At 39.7% G+C, this 16,874-nt stretch overlaps 1 protein-coding gene across 2 annotated transcripts; it reads left to right on the plus strand.

Moving 5' to 3' along the window:
- Positions 1 to 1,553: 1,553 nt before the first annotated feature.
- tfg (trafficking from ER to golgi regulator) lies at positions 1,554 to 15,712 on the plus strand. 2 transcript variants are annotated; one of them, XM_088353059.1, is made up of 8 exons: positions 1,554 to 1,710; positions 5,081 to 5,294; positions 5,941 to 6,024; positions 8,785 to 8,931; positions 10,038 to 10,205; positions 10,379 to 10,525; positions 14,406 to 14,495; positions 14,688 to 15,712. In XM_088353059.1, exons 2-8 carry the CDS (start codon positions 5,111 to 5,113, stop codon positions 15,107 to 15,109), a joined length of 1,242 nt encoding a protein of 413 aa, XP_088209185.1. In that variant the 5' UTR covers positions 1,554 to 1,710; positions 5,081 to 5,110; the 3' UTR covers positions 15,110 to 15,712. The 2 variants fall into 2 exon arrangements, with proteins under 2 accessions (XP_088209185.1, XP_088209186.1); XM_088353060.1 differs by lacking the exon at positions 1,554 to 1,710 and adding an exon at positions 2,017 to 2,162.
- The last annotated feature ends 1,162 nt before the right edge of the window (positions 15,713 to 16,874 follow it).

The following is a 16,874-nucleotide window of genomic DNA, read 5'->3' on the forward strand; positions in this document are numbered from 1 at the left end:
CTGGGACAGAGGGTTGTCTTCCAACAAGACAATGATCCAAAACATAAAGCAAAAGCTACAATGGAATGGTTCCCCAAAAAACACATCAAGGTGTTAGAATGGCCAAGTCAAAGTCCGGACCTCAATCCAATTGAGAATCTGTGGAAAGAACTGAAAACTGCTGTTCACAAACGCTTTTCATCCAACCTCACTGAGCTCGAGCTGATTTTTAAGGAGGAATGGGCAAAAATATCAGTTTCTCGATGTATAAAACTGATAGAGACATACCCCGAGCGACTTGCAGCTGTAATCGCAGCAAAATGTGGCGCTACAAAGTATTAACTCACAGGGGCTGAATCATTTTGCACACCCACTTTTTTTTTTTTTTTTTTTTTTTTTTTAAAGTTTAAAATATCCAATAAAGTTTATTCCAGGGGGCAAATAGTTTCGCAAGCCACTGTACTTAATCAATTCATTGATTCATTCATCCATTCACCCATCTATCCATTATTTGCACCGCTCATCTTCAGTAGGGTCGCAGGGGTGCTGGAGCCCATCCCAGCCATCCTCGGGCGGTGGGCAGGGGACACCCTGAACTGGATGCCAGCCAGTCGCAGGGCACACAGGAACAGACTATTCGCTCGCCCATTCACACCTAGGGACAATTTGGACGGGCCAATTAGCCTAACATGCATGTATTTGGAATGTGGGAGGAAACCGGAGTGCCCGGAAGAAACCCATGCAAGCACGGGGAGAACATGAAAACTCCACACAGGAGGTTCGATCTCACGACCTCAGAACTGTGCCGCCGTCCTGCCCTCATTCATCCATTAAACTGAAATTCTCTGTTCTGTGTTTTATTTGTAGATTTATCGTTGTTATTTTGTAACAGTCATATACATTAAATGTTACTGATATGTAATAAATAAATAAATACCATACCCGTCAACCTCCACGGATCCATGCATGTACAAACTGTCGTATTTTCCCGTACAAAATACAAAATAATCTTACACCATATTTTTTTCCGGAATGATGCATGATGGGAAATCCTCAGGCGGCAGACGCATGCGCACAGTAGCATCAAACCGCTCGCTTCGTTTGCAACAGAAAACGATACAGAGATAGAGGCTTCCGCGGCAAACTCGTTTGACTTGATTGATTTGCCGTTTCGTGATAGTCGTTGTTTACCGGATGGTACCCATAATTGACAAATTTGCGTTTTTTCCGCACAGATTTTCTTGTACGTCGTATACGTCTTAAAATGCATAACAAACGTACTTTGTACGGCAAAAACGTACAGGTTGACAGGTATGAAATATTTACTTTGCACGTTTGACAATCGCGGGACATTTTTGGAATGCGTCCCCGCAAAAAACGAGGGATCACTGTACTGTCAATTTTGGCCACATAATTTAAAGTTTAAAAATAACAACTTAAACTGGTGACGAGAATTAATTTTCAAAAATGTTTAACGGGCGATGTGCCATGAGATTCTCTGAATTAAAAAGTGTGCTTTGGCCCGAAAACGTTTAAAAAACACACTTTTAAACAACCCTACGTGCGAAGCTTTGCGCATGCGCGAAGTGACTGCCACGTACAGGTTGACAGCTGAGGAGCACTTCCTGATGCTGCTGCCACCCGGCTCTTGCTAGGCTAACAACGCACTTTTACTTTTCACGGTTTCCCTGCAGCCTGTGAAATACAGCTTGGTCACGTCTTCGAAATCAGGTGAAACACAGTCTTGGTTTTTTATGTGTCTGTGGGTCGTCCCTGTCGGACCAAATGTTGTGTTCTTGTAGTTCATCGTTTGAATGTGCCTTGTATGCTAACTAGCTAACGATAACGTTCGTATTTCGGTGAGCTAACCTGTTAGCTCGCTGAATAAGGTGTTGGCTTCCAAGTCCTTTAAAGTCAACGAATGTATTCCCAAGACTCAAACGCTTCTCGACTTTCGCATTCGCAACAGTCATTTGTACCCAATGACGTGTTTTAATGCACATGAATGTCCTAACCTTGGTGGAGCGTGTTAAAATAATTCGTCACTGTCACCTAATGAGTAAGCCTCTCTGTTTTCTAATGTTCCTCGTGAAATGTCTTCACTAATGCTAACTCATAACAGTTCGTCTTGTATGCCATCGGCATTTCTGCATCAATGGCCTAAAAAACTTCAACAATCACAGGTTATTTGCATAACTTGTTTTAGCATATGACTATAGGCCAATGAGTTTAGGGTTACTCTGTTTGTTCCAAACTTCGAGTGGCTAATCGCGTATTACAAAATTGCTACTTTTACAATGATATTTTGGAGAGACCACAGTTGCCTGGTGCTAATGCTAGCCACAGACCAATCCGTAGCATCCAGCCAATTATACATCTGTCATGGACTAAACGCCATTTTTGCTATATGGGTTGTTCGTCATCCAGTTTTCGACACAATTGTGAAACCTTGCAACCTAGATTGATCGATTACTTTAAATTTAGTTAATTCTTTTTTATCAGTTTGGGATCAAAGTTCTGCAATTAGCACTAGCAGGTCGCGCCAGCTCACATGATGAAGCTTGACCCTTAGACTTGTCGGTAGCGCAAACTTGATAATGTTCATTTCCTGGTTTGGTGATTAGACTTGTGAATTTGAATATGCCATTTTTTCGGTGGTGAAATTGGGTATCTTGTCTCACAATTAGTAATGTTAAAATGTAAAGCTTTAACTGGAGCGGAAGCTTGACCTTCCACAGCACTACATTTTTTTTAATTTGTTATGTGCTCAAGAAAACCTGTAAAACACACGCCTGGAAAACTTTCTAAATCTGGTGATCAGGGATTGCATGGGCAGGAAATATTTTTGAGATGGGTAATAAAAATGTCAATAGAAGTTTCCGTTTATTGGTATCCACATTCTTAGTGAGATTTTCATGGGTCCATTTGAAACCAATTTGATGTGCAACGTCTGGTTGGTAGTCATTAGGTGACCAAACCCCCCAATTCCAACCCCTAATGCCGAGCGCCAAGCAGGGAGGCAATGGGTATCAATGTTTTTAAGTCTCAGATGTGACCCGACCGAGGCTCGAACCAGCAGCCTCCCAGTCTCTGAGCGGGTGCCCTACCATCAAGGCAACCGAGCTGGAAAGCGTAGGAGTGAGTGGTCAGCAGACTAATAAATTAATATTGTCGGTGTCATGTGAAAAATGTGCATCTCCATTTTTTTGTCATTTTTATTTTTTATTTTTACAATGTTTGTATTTGATTTGAAACCTCCATAGAAAAACCAAAGCAATGATCAAATACCCCAAAAGTACCATCGCAAACGCAGTTGACCACCGAGAGTTTTAACAGGTTACCAAATTTAAGTACGGTATCTTGGAGTGGTCTTACCAAAAGAGAGGCCAGGACCAGAAATCATGGCCGGAATTGCTCAAACCACAGCTGCACTTGCCAGAATAAATAACATCTGGAGAGGCAAAAACAGTGCATTGAAATAAAAAGCACAGGTTCACATCCAGCTTCCTCAACGCTTGTGAGTCATGGACTCTCACAGAAGAGATGGAAAGGAAAATCCAGACTATGGAGATGTGAGGCTTCTTGAAATTTCAAGGCATCATCTACAAAGACCATGTTTCAAATGAAACTGTGCGTAACACCATCAAATAGCACATTGGATGTTACGACGAACTAATGTGCACACATGAAAACTGGATTAGTATTGTGTCTCAAGATCACCAGGACGAGCAAAGATCATTTAAAAAGCCATGGTCAAATGGGACAGTAGGAGAGGCACAGAGAAAAAGAACTGTGCTGAAAACACCAAAGGGGGGAACTGTGTGTGGGGTGGGGAACTTTTCCCCAACCCACACACAGGCCAGAAATTGTCAACAATGGAGAAAGCTTGTGGTACCCTGATGACCCAGCCACTTAAGGGATCCGTGACCATGTGTAAAAAGGAAAAGCCGTCTTTTTTTACCTGACAACTGTTGCTGTCATATAAGTAGTTGCAAGGAATTTGCCTTTTGACAAATCTTTCTTTCGACCCCAAAATAGTTTTTGTTTTGTTTTTGTTTTTTATGCCTTTTACATAAAAAACCTCCATCGCGAGTCACATTCTGCATTGGAAGTCACATCACTTCTTTGCATGCAGTTTCACCTTGGGCCCATTCTTGGTTCACACGCTTTACTGCCCGAGGTTGTATTTGCAATACAACATGCATGACCTAAAAAAATGGACTTGACCATATCATATCTATTTAACATTTAATCTAGCATGCTGAACCGATCTTTGAGGTAAATGTGAGGGAAAATGCTTGACTCCTACAGTTTTATACACACATAAAACGGATAACCCACTTGGGAGCAAATGTTTACGATGAATTGAATTAAAATGTCTTGTCAATAATATCAACATTGTATGCAACACGATTAAACCGGGAACTCCATGGCGGAAACATGTAATCAAGAATCAGGAGAAAAGACTCAATATAGGTCAAATATAAACAAAGTAGTGCTTAGACACTGGCCTCAGACGACAACAGTGTTTGGACTTTATTTTGCTATTTTTTAGAAATGTATACATCTGTACTTTTTCACTTTGGCCATAAGAAGTGTGTCTTCATTCTGTCATAATTTAACTGGTTTTTATTGATTTTTGATATTAATTGCGTCGACAAACAAGGGAACCAGTTGATCAAGCCCTAACTGTTTACTGTTGTTTACTGCTGTTTACTCACTAAATATGAATTTGTGCTGTTTGTCCTAACTTTGGCACATTGCCTCTAGCCTATATCTGTGATAACACATAATTTTCATTAGAAAGGGTCAAGTTTAAGGGATTTCAATTTGAATGTCGAATCTTGTTTTTCCTATTGCTTTTTTGGTTTTCTCTACAAACGGCCATTGAAGATTGTTTCTATTAGGATGACGTAATAAGTTCGTTTGACAAAATTCAGAATACCGTAATCCCTCGTTTTTCCCAGGGGTTGCACTTCAAAAAGGACGTGTGATATTTACAATCTGCGTAGTAGCATAATCGCGAAAAGGAAACGCGGATACAGGGAGGGATTACTTATTTCTCCAAAACTTTTGATCTGACTTCGTTCATCCCCCTCAGAGAGGTTGGAGAAGCGGTTAGGACGACACCATGAACGGCCAGCTCGACCTGAGCGGGAAGCTGATCATCAAAGCCCAGCTAGGCGATGATATTCGACGCATTCCTATTCACAATGAAGACATAACTTACGATGAGTTGGTGCTCATGATGCAGCGTGTCTTCAGGGGAAAACTGCAGAGCAACGATGAGGTCACCATCAAATACAAAGACGAAGGTGTGTTACCAACTCTGTCATGCCAGGAATGTTTTTCCTCCTAAATGTAGATGTTTAAGTCCATCTATGCAATTGAAACGTCTCGCTGGCGCATCTAAACTGCAAACTTAGGAATGGCAGCATTAAACTGCAATTTCCAATATGTGTGGATAAGCCTCTCTCAGGTCCTTTTCCTCACATAGTCATAGCCTTCCCATAATCATATATTATTTTTATTGCTATTTATTTTTGGTTTTATTGTATTTTAACCATTTTGTGTGTCTGTGGGTTCAGTGTTTCAAGTTGTTAAGTGGGTATAAAGGTGGGTATTTTATTGTCTTATTGTCCATTGAATGTTTTATACAGTACTTTGAGTGGCAATTTATTTCCTGAAAAGTGATTTACAAAAAACTTATTTGGATTGATTTTAACCCATAACGTACCAAAGAACAGTGGCCAGCGAAATGACTGCAAAAAATGCCCAGAGCTGTAGATCTAAGTGTAAATATTTGTTTTTGAACGGATGCATGTATTTTTTTTAATCATTATTCATCCCCATTACAAACTACAAAGTAAGTTTTTGTTTGTATAGTGGGCTGATGACGCATAATTTTATTTTGCTCTATACTTGCTCTCCATTTTACACATTTACCTTTATTTTAATCAGATGATGACCTCATCACCATCTTCGACAGCTCGGACCTTTCCTTTGCCATCCAGTGCAGTAGAATACTCAAGTTAACTTTATTTGGTAAGTTCATTAATTGTTGGAAGTGTCCTTGGGCAAGACACGGAATCCTTAATGCCCCTGATAAGCAGGTGGGTGCCTGCCATTGTTGATGCTGCTATCAATGTGTGAGTATGTATGATTAGGTAAGTGTGAAGCACATTGTAAAGCGCTTTGGGAGGTCTTCATTGACTTAAAAAGCGCTATATAAATGCAGACCATTTACCATTCAAGTTGTTAAAATGCTTGTACTGTAAGTAGCCACATGAGGGCAGTCGAAGTCTGGTTTTGGACAATTGGGAAGCAATAATGGTAAACGATACGTCACTCATATATAATCCTTTACTATGCAAGGCCCCACAAATTCCTTTTTACATTTTGATATGGCATTAGGTAAAACTGGTGGTTCAAAATGTTACAATACCTTAATATGGTCAAAATTGGATCAAACTCAAAAGTTCTTGACCAGGACCTCTCTGAAAATGAGATAAAGTTGTGTCTACATCATAAATAGCAGAGTAAGGCCACAATTATACAATGCTTAGGAATTTGAACACCCTGACGCTTGTAAGATTTAGACTTGTATTTATATTTTTTATAACCGTTTCCAGAACAAAATATACACTTGAAATTACACTTGTACACTTATTGTGATAAGATTAGGAGTCAGAACAACTTGGGCTGTATTACTTTTGATAATCTGGTTACATTTATTTTTATAGTTCTTAATCAGAGTCTCAAAAATAATTTTATTTTTTTGGAGTTGTGTATTTGATTCCCCCAACATATGCACGCACACACACACACACTTTTATGTATTTGTAACCACATGCTGCGTACTTTACCACTTATTCAAGTTTCCTTCTCCTCCACGCTGAATTTAAAGAATGCTAGAATTTACACTTGTACAACACTGCCTTTAATTTGTGTAATCCTAACAGTTCTTTATGTGGTCTCTATATGGAGAAGCTAAAATCGTTACTTTTCAAGTCATTTTACTGTGTCCTTTTATTATTGCAGGGTTTTACCCCTAAGACTATATTTTAAAGCCCTATTCAATATACAGTACAAATAAGTCATTCTGCAGCTCTGAGCTAAATGGTACATTAAAAATTGCTTGTGGTATTCAGTGTTCTCGTTTGCCTGCGTCCTAGACGCATCATTTTTGCTGGGGACGCATTGGGTCAAATCAACGTTTTTGACACCAAATTGTCATTATTACCCGATTACTTTTTTTTTTTTTTTTAATATTAACAAAGATTTACCGCACTCCAAACTTTTCGTCAGGCAGATTCGCCATTGTTGTTTTGGTCTCGCACCGATCTCGGCAAACGAGATCTCGTTGCTTCGAAATGACGTCATTGTTGTGGCGGTTGTCGAGTGAAAGAGGAGTATGCTTCCGAAAAAAAGCAGTTGGTATTAGGTGCAAATCAACAAAAAATTGGTAATTTCTTCAGTGTCGGTAATAGGTCGAAACCTAACACAGAAAGTGTTAACAACGGCAATAATTCCGGCATGAAAAAACGGCAGAGAAATTCTTCAGAAGATCGCGAAGGCAAGGAAAACGTGTTTTGAAGCGAATGATTCGACGAAAGAAAACAAACAAAAGAATACTCTTGTCTGCCAAAATGGACTCATTTATATTTCTGGTTGCGCTATGAGGAGGATGATAATGGATTGGACCTTGAGAAGGCATTACAACTATGGCGGGACAGCAAACCACAAAGAATATATGAACTGAAAAATTTGAAGTGATGACTGTTTTGTATTAGCAATTAACTGTGATGATTAAAACTGCAAGAATATATAAATATTTCAGCAATATTATTTCTTATTGTGTACAATATTGTGAACTGAAAAATCTGAAGTGATAACTGCTTTGTATTACCAATTAACTGTGATGATTAAAACTGAATGAAAATATAGATTAATATAATTATTTCAGCAATAATATTTTGTATGATGTACAATATTGTTGTGAACTGAAAAATCTTGAAGTGATAACTGATTTGTATTGCCAATAAACTGAATGAATAAATAGATTTATATATTTGTCGCAGATTTACAATTTCAACTGCGATGACACTAAGTTTTGGGGACCCATAGATCTCTGTTGGGACCCATAGATTTTTGAGCATGCGATTCCCTGGGACCCATCACTTTTCAGAGGTAAAATGAACACTGGGTATTATGATATCATGGACTGTGTAAAAGGCGCTGTACAGCCCAACGCTCCCAACTATTGGTCTCAAGGTACAAAAACGCAATGCAACAAGCAATTGCACTCTTCCCATAAAAGAAATGTGTGCACCTTTGTAGTGCTCTGCTTCCAGTCAATTTGTCTTCGCACAGCCTTCATTAGCCAGAAGTTCATTTTAAGAAAAAAAACTTGGATGGTTGTGAAAGCTTTTTTTTTCCCCTCCCTTTCATTCCAATCCAAGCAAATGACTTTTTTCACCACATGTCACGACTTCACGTGGATGAGTGCTCCTCTCGCACATGCCAAAACTTGGAGAATAATCTGAGTAGGCCGGCATCTGGGTGCATTGCCTCTTGACCTTGAACATATCTGTACAGCATTATCCACTCAACTTTAATTGTGTGTGTGTGCCTGCGTGCATGTGTCTGGGAAAGGACGTGATGTCCAACATTATTGATGTGCATTTTAACCCTGAGGTGAAAATTTCCCTCCTTAAGCTGCTTTTGAGTGATAAAACATAAGGCCACATACTGTCGGGGACAATTTATCATCATGTAATTTACGTTTCATGTTTTGTCTAACAGTCAACGGGCAGCCAAGGCCTTTGGAATCCAGTCATGTGAAGTACCTTCGCAGGGAACTGATTGAGCTGAGGAATAAAGTCAACACTCTTCTAGATACCTTTGAGCCCCCCAAAGAACCTGGCATGGCCACTACTGCACCAGAAAGCGGTAAACAAACCACAATAGATGGTATACGTCCCAACCATGATTCAAGAATTAGGTCATGTGATTGTTAAATTATGTTTTGTACAATTATTTTATAAAGATGCAGGGAATGACTGGAAAAAGTGTGATATTGTTGGCTGCTACACATCACAGGAACTGCTTCAAATGTTAAAGTCAAGTGGAGGATTTTGTTTTTGGAGACCTGCGTTGAACTGTCTGAGTCACTTTCCACCCAGATTCTGTACAACAAAAAACACATATAGCATATTCTGGGTTTTAACACAAAATAAAAACAGGACATTATGACAGTTGGAAACAGTTTCACTTTGCCTCAGATACATATTACATATAAATACATAAACTGTATGAAATATGTAAACTCAAGCTGCTTGCAGAAAACAGGCATACAATCTGGCAATTGTAGTAACTGAGAGAAATAACATTTTTTTGTTCTCGAATGCAATGTGGTTGCAAGGATTATATGAAAAATGTAATGTAAGTGAAAAGTACAGAAATTCAATCGCATTTTTTTTTACTGATTTAAAAAACAAGTGACAAACCACAGCCTAATTTATTGTGATGGGGAAAATGGAAAAAAATGCATATCTTGCCTTTTACACATTGCACACATAGTGTCTTAATGCTTTTCAACATCATATCTATATCAAATGGTGCAATACCTAATAATTAAGGTAACTAATTCAAAATTATTATAGGATAAACTCCTATCTGGATGAATGTAATGAGAAGGCTGCATTATTTTACAATAACTTGACCCAAAATATTTTATTACAGATGACGGAGCATTGTCAAACTAAAACAAGCAATGGCCACATTTATAGTAGAAATAATACTGATAGATATTTATTTAATACCTCTTCCTCTTGCATAATTGGCACATTGCTCGCTCACTGGTTTTATTAATGTTGGCCAGGGAAAAAGAATTAAATTTCCCCGAACTGTTGCACATAAAAGTAAGATGTTGCTCATACCGCATTTTCTAAGGCCAGGTCCTGTGTACGTCCATTGCCACACAACTTTACTATTGCGCCTCCTTAATGGAGCTAGTATTGTGACAGTTTTTATTTGGACTTTTTTTCTTCCATTAGATGCTGGTGATGGACACGAAGGCAAGGTGGCAACCACAGAACCTGCTGCAAAGCATGTGACCCCAGTTAGTGCGGCCAGTATGTCTGCTTTTGACCCCTTAAAAAACCAGGATGAAGTCAGCAAAAATGTTATCTCTGCTTTTGGTCTCAGTGAGGACCAGCCCCAAGGTATTGCTCAAAACTCCTAATGTTTGATCATTTCTTAAAATGAAGCTGCAATCTTTTCAGGATTATGACTGTCTTACACCGGCAACAACAATATTCATTAAGCGTTGATTAGCAACCGAACAGCTGTGTGAGCTTGTGTATTTTCAGCTGTCTCGCTCTGTTGCCATCTGTAGCACCGCCAGCAGCAGTCTCAGAGGAGCGCTCTGCGACCCCTGACAGCATTGCTTCCGCCACTTCCGCAGCCCCTCAGCCAGGATTGCCTCCCCGAGCGCAGGCTTCATTTTCTGGAGTTCATCAAGGAGCTTCATCTAGCATTGATGGTAAGATTCACTTTATGTATTTTTCTGTGTACACAGTCTGGAATAGATGTTCAAAGATTCCAATAGTTGTACCATTAGGCACTTGGGTTACATTCCACATGAAGGGAACTGAGGTCTATTAGGTGGACCCAGACCTCCTGTGCTATGCTAATAGTTCTGAACCCAGTAATTGTAGGACATTTCAGGTATATTTTACCCCGAAAAAAATGACCAAAGCAATTTGACTGTGATCGTATGTCTGGTTTAAAGGCAAAATGATCTTAAGCCATGTTTCCAAAGTCTAAGAGTAAAATGAATTGTTCCTTCATTTTATGTTTGTTTCTAAATGCATTCAGTCATTCTGCTGTGGCTAGAGTTTGGTGCAGAATTCATTAGAGTCCTTTTGAGATCCAGATGTTCTCTGTGGGAACTTCCCTGAAAAATAGGTTTCCTCTGTGATTCAATGGTCATTGCTTTATCCATATTAGATCATGCTGCTGTCTTAAGTGCAGGAAATTAAAAATGGGTTCATGCATTTAATTTTATTACTTGAGCGTGGTTAGTTTCTTGCGTTTATAATTCTGCTAACATAATAAACGCCTTACCGTGTAATTGGAGGGCTGTGTGATTTTGTGACACGAGTGGGTGGACCAAGCAGTCATTTAAATTCATAAGTGCAACCACAGCTGCCATTCTTTCCACTCTTTACACAAAGACTTTATGTGGTTAGCCATCACTTTGCGTTATCTCAAAGGCATCCTTCGGCGATGTTCTTTTGTTAATGTTTAAGAGATCATAAAGAGAACAATGGCATCAAAATCAAAACCTCTGGGCCAAATTTGTCCCATCACATAATCTTGTGAACATCAAAGCCAAATCATATTTGTGGATTTCAAGTTCATGAGTAAGTTCAGACCTTGCAAAAAAATGTATTTCTTTAAACAAAATACCATTCAAAATACAGAAACTATGTGGCTCATCACTTAAACGTTTCAATTTTCTATTGTTGCACAAGCATGGAGGAATCCAGTGATTTTTAACCCACTAGTTGAATATGTATTATCGCTTTGTAGGACAATTCATGAGGGGGGGGTGGTGTGAGGGTCAAACAGAGTTGCCGAATACAACCGAATGTTTGATCTTACATTACACATAGTCCAGTGTTTTTCCGAATTGCTCAGTCCACAATTGAATGGATTTGGGAGTACAGTCCATAAACATGCCCGATTAAAGTCGCCGTCGACGATAAAGCTCCGTTGGGGTGTGCAAGCTGCTGTTTAATGATAGCAGCGGGCAGGAGATTTAGCGCGATGCTAACGTTAGCATCCGGTGAAACTGTTAGCGGTGGAAAGTATACAGCAAACACAAAGATAGATAGATAGATAGATACCACAGTTAACTCTCCCGGTACATAGAAGGGTCTGCACGATACTGCTAGAAACTCCATATCGAGTGAGCAGTGTGTGTCAATGGTTCCGCTATTATTATATTATTATTATAAGCCGCACATACCCAGATTGAAGCATGAGATATTTACAAAGACAAACGGTGCACCAAAAGTTTTAATAGTACAGTGGGACCTCGCTACTTCGCGGTTCCACGTTCGCGGGTTCAGAGCTTCGCGGGTCTAAAAAATAATAATAATAAAATAAAATAATTATTATTTTTTTTAAAAATGATAATAATTTAATTTGGTTTAATTTTTTTAAAGCATCTTTGAAGGGGCGTCGCTACTTCGCAGTTCCACGTTCGCAGGTTCAGAGCTTTGCAGGTCTGAAAAAAAATAATAATATAAAATAATTTTTTAAAACATGTATTTTTTTTAAATTTATTTTTTTAAGCATTTTTGAAGGGGCGTCGCTACTTCGCGGATTTTCACTTTTTGCGGGTGGTTTTGGTCCCCATTAACCGCGATAACCGAGGGATTACTGTATACAGCACCTTAACGTAGCGACGGCCTGCTGACGGGGCGCCGGAGTTTTTAAAAACATGCGTGTCTGTGAGATGTCATCCGGCACTGAAATATGTCGTGTGCATCATTTGAAACCTTAAACTCTTGGGATTCAAGATATGAGGACTTTGAAATATACTCATCCGAGAGACATCACAATCAGTCTAAAACAAGACACTGTATCCGAAAACTATAAAGCCAACGTAACTCACCAGTACATACCCTGGCCGTCCTCAACTTCTTTTAATATCCGCGAAAATGGCTTCGTTACATCAAGGACAATCCATAGAATCCTTTTAAAACTTTTACTCTAAATTGCACGATAATGCCGATCGATAAATAGAAATCCGCCTGAAACATTTTCTGCTTCAGTGGACGTTGCTTCTTGTTATCAGTTTGTATTCATTATTTCAGGTGACAAATAAACAGACTTGTAAATGTATTCCCAGTATGGTTGTTAGCCTTTCCCTTTAGATTGACACCTTTTTCATGATGAGGGTCTGTTCATGCTAGTTTTATTCACGCACAAAGCGCCAAGTTACATTAAACTTGCGTCTTTCTCGACGCATATATTCCACCTGTCCCACTCGTATCTTTAAATGGTAAATGGTCTGCATTTATACAGCGCTTTTCAAGTCAATGAAGACTTCCCAAAGCGCTTTACAATGTGCTTCATTCCCATTCACACACACTCGCACACACACTCACATTCCAATAGCGGCCGTGCAGCCATGCAAGGCGCCAACCAGCTTATTGGGGGCATTAGGAATTCAGTGTCTTGCCCAAGGAAACTTCGACATATAACACGGAGGAGGCAGGAATCAAACCTGCGATCTCTTGATCCCAAGACGAGCGCTCTACCTCCTGAGCTAATGCCGCTCTGGCACCCTGTGCAGCCGTCAGAATAAGGCATAAATTAGCCGCATCATTGCATAAGCTGCAGGGTTGAAAGCTTGGGGAAAAAGCAGGCTTATAGTCCAAATTATACGCTAGGTCTCTCACCAAAATTGTAGTATTAGGAGTCCTACTGCTTGTATTCAATAACTAAAAGTTGAAATCATTCTGTGACGCCAATCACATTATTCATATATTATTTTTTTTCTATCTTGAGGACAAAAAATTCTGCGTCCACGTCGTCGTTACAGACACGCCTCCCTCGCTAGCGATTGCGTAAAAGCCCTGACAGACCATAGAAAGGATGAATGGTGTCCAAATTCACACACACGTTTTCACACATAATAAAGACTGCACAACACGTGGCCACCACATCAGTACAGTCCACATTACTTTTAGAGGGATCAGCTTACTTTTGTCCAGAGGTTGTTTGTCCGAGAAAGCATCTGCCACACATCACGCATCATTGGATTTAATTGCGTACAGCAGCAAGGTTTTTTTCCCCAGTCTTTATTTTAATTTAAAAAAAATTGACTTTCTCTTAAGAAAATAGCTGATCATCAATTGAGTCTCCATTCCATGGAAAAGCAATTATAACCCCAACAGGCAATTTTGTGGTGTTTAAAAGCTGCCACCCATCTTGGGCTGCTCTCCGGTGCCCTCTCTGAAGAGCTACACTTAAGATTGAGATGGCTGCTGCCACAACCAGTATTGCACACACAAAAACAGTGCAGTCTGGTTAAGTAATGGCTAATTCAAGTGCATCAAGATGTCAAAAATTAAGTTTATACATCTTTGTCTATGCAAAGTGGCCATGTGTGTTATTTACAATAAGTACTATCATTATCTTGTGTGTACTGTAAGTGCTTGTTTTCAAGAGCACCTGCTTGCAACTTTCTATCTTAATGCCCATGCGGAATATCTGCTCTTTAATCAACAAAATGAACCCACAATGGCGACACTGAAGCATGAAGAACTATCCATAGTTAGAGGAGAAAGGCACGTTTTTGTCTTGAGACTGTCTGCTGACAATGTTGCTCCTTGTGTTTGGTTCAGGTCAAGTCTACCAGCAGTACCAGGCGCCAGGTGGATATCCGCCACAGCAGCCGGGTGGCCCACCTCAACAGTATGGCATGCAATATCCTGGTAAGGGGAAGAATTGTCCGTATAGAGGGATGCACCAAAATGAAAAGTTGGGCTCAAATATAAAAATGTGAAACCACCATGCTGAAAAAAATCCAAAATAAAAGATTGCAATAACTACTATAATTTGACAAGTTAAAATGCTGTCGCATTGTAGCTATTTTATCAACACTTCTTTCTTGTACCTTTCCACAGCTGGGTATAGCCCCCAGCCAGGAGCACCCCAACCAGGACCGCCGCAGCCGCCGCCACAACAACAGCAGCAGCAGCAGCAGCAATTTCAGAACTACGCACCCCCCTCTTCTCAAGCCCCGGCGCCGGGTCCACCGGCCCCCAGCTTCCAGGGTGGTCAACAGCAACAACCGCATCCTTCTCAGGGACAGCAGCAGTACCCACCGGGAGCCTTCCCTCCTCAAAACTATACTTCGCAGGCATCACAGCCAGCCAACTACAGCATGCCGCCCGCCTCCCAGCCTGCCGGGTACCAATCCCGTCCGGGATACACCCCGCCTCCAGGAAGCACCGTTACCCCGCCTCCCGGGGCTGCCAATCCCTATGCCCGCAACCGGCCCCCTTACGGGCAGGGCTACGCTCAGCCTGGCCCCGGTTATCGGTAAAAGGTCCTTTCATAAATGATTGGTACATCAACCCTCACAGCTCAAACTGTTTGGACTGGTTTGCTGCTCTAAATTGTTCTCCCACTATATGAATATAAAATCTAAATATGGAAAAGAAAAAAAAAATTCCCAGTCTGAAGGATAGTGGTTGTATGTGGGCTACCCAACACATTACTGGCCTTTTGTTGTAATTATGACAGTTTGTTTTACTTCATTTTATGTTCTCCCCTCTTGTATTTACCATTGTTGCACTCATTTGGAAGATGAAAAGAAGCCGTTCACCTTCATTTAGATCACGTTGCAAATGACTTCTATATCCCAGACATTTACAATGGATCTCTGACACCCTCATAAATTACAAAGTTTGGTCTTTTTAGTTGTCACTATTGTGTTTGCATTAATCATGACTGGAACATATTTGGGCGAGTTCAATCCCAGTTTAAAAAAAAAAAGCAAGATTTCCCTTTTTCAACACTCTTGTGCTTTCTCTGTCCTTTCACCAGATTTTACTAATGTATTAAAAAAACTGATACATTCATGTGAGATTAGTCATTGACTGTATACATTTTTTTTCTCTAACACAATAAATGATTGAGACCCGTATGAACTGTCTGATTTCCGTCATTTTTTGAGATCATGTATTGGTCTTTCTGATGTATTTGGTTTTCCTGTTTTGCAGCTTGTCAACTGAAGCATTTATTCAAGAAAACATTCAGAAGCGATCTAACAACACCCGCCAGACCTGAAATTGCTCATTTTCGATGGATTTGCTCACATGGTTGCAAACGTATGAGCGAGTTGCTAAATTTGAATACTCTTGAGCTCCAGAGCTCAATTTCAATTTTAGCAGCCTAATAGTTTCATCTAACTCAAAGGTGAATAAAGTAAAATCTCAGAGTACCAGCTTAATGTACATAATCAAATCTGTCATAAGGCAAGCGAATTACGTGTCTTACTCTGCATCATCAGACGCTCAGCACAGTAATTCGTTACATACCCTACTAATATATGAAAATGTAGTGATTTTGAAAAGGAACATTCAAAAATTGTGAGGTTAAATTGGAAAAAACTTCAACACTGAATAAATATAATCATGTAACATATTTTTAATGTTATAAATCCACAATGTATGGTTCCTAACTACCATGGCACCACTTCACTGGACTCAATCAAGCGTTAAAGCACCTGTGTGAAGAGTTGAATTATTTGCACTCCTTTGAATTGAAGGGCAAAAACCAAAGTGACACATACAGGGTCAATATGAAGCTCTTCCTTTATTTTTCTGCTCTTAAAGGTAAATACGAAAGCTTTAGAAATAAGCTAGCTTATCTTCAAAGCTTTAGCTTATCACTGTACTTTGTTTTTAGGATCCTAGGCTTTACATTGCTTAGCATTGCAAGACTTTTGCTTTTTCTTATTTTTAGACACCAGTGTTAATTTAAGTTCGGCATGAATAGTCTTAACCATTTATCTGGATTACATTAAAGATATTAGCATTTATATTTCCTTTTAAGAGACGTTATCTTTAAAATAAACGTAAATTGGGAAATTAGGGTAGACTACTGGTGTCAATCACGTTGCCTGTTTGATTAATTGAGGCTAAGCATTAGCAATTACTGCAGAGCTAGCAATTACAAACTTTGGCGAACAGGATTCTGGCCTTAAGCTCTGGTTCTAATGGCTGTAAATAGTTCTTTCAGCACCACTACTCATTGGTGAGATCTTCTGCAAGAGATTGGAGAGTAAAAGAATCCTGAAACCCTGC

Source organism: Urocampus carinirostris, chromosome 14, assembly GCF_059441175.1.
Source record: "Urocampus carinirostris isolate Australia breed hairy pipefish chromosome 14, RoL_Ucar_1.0, whole genome shotgun sequence".
NCBI classification, from domain to species: Eukaryota; Metazoa; Chordata; class Actinopteri; order Syngnathiformes; family Syngnathidae; genus Urocampus; species Urocampus carinirostris.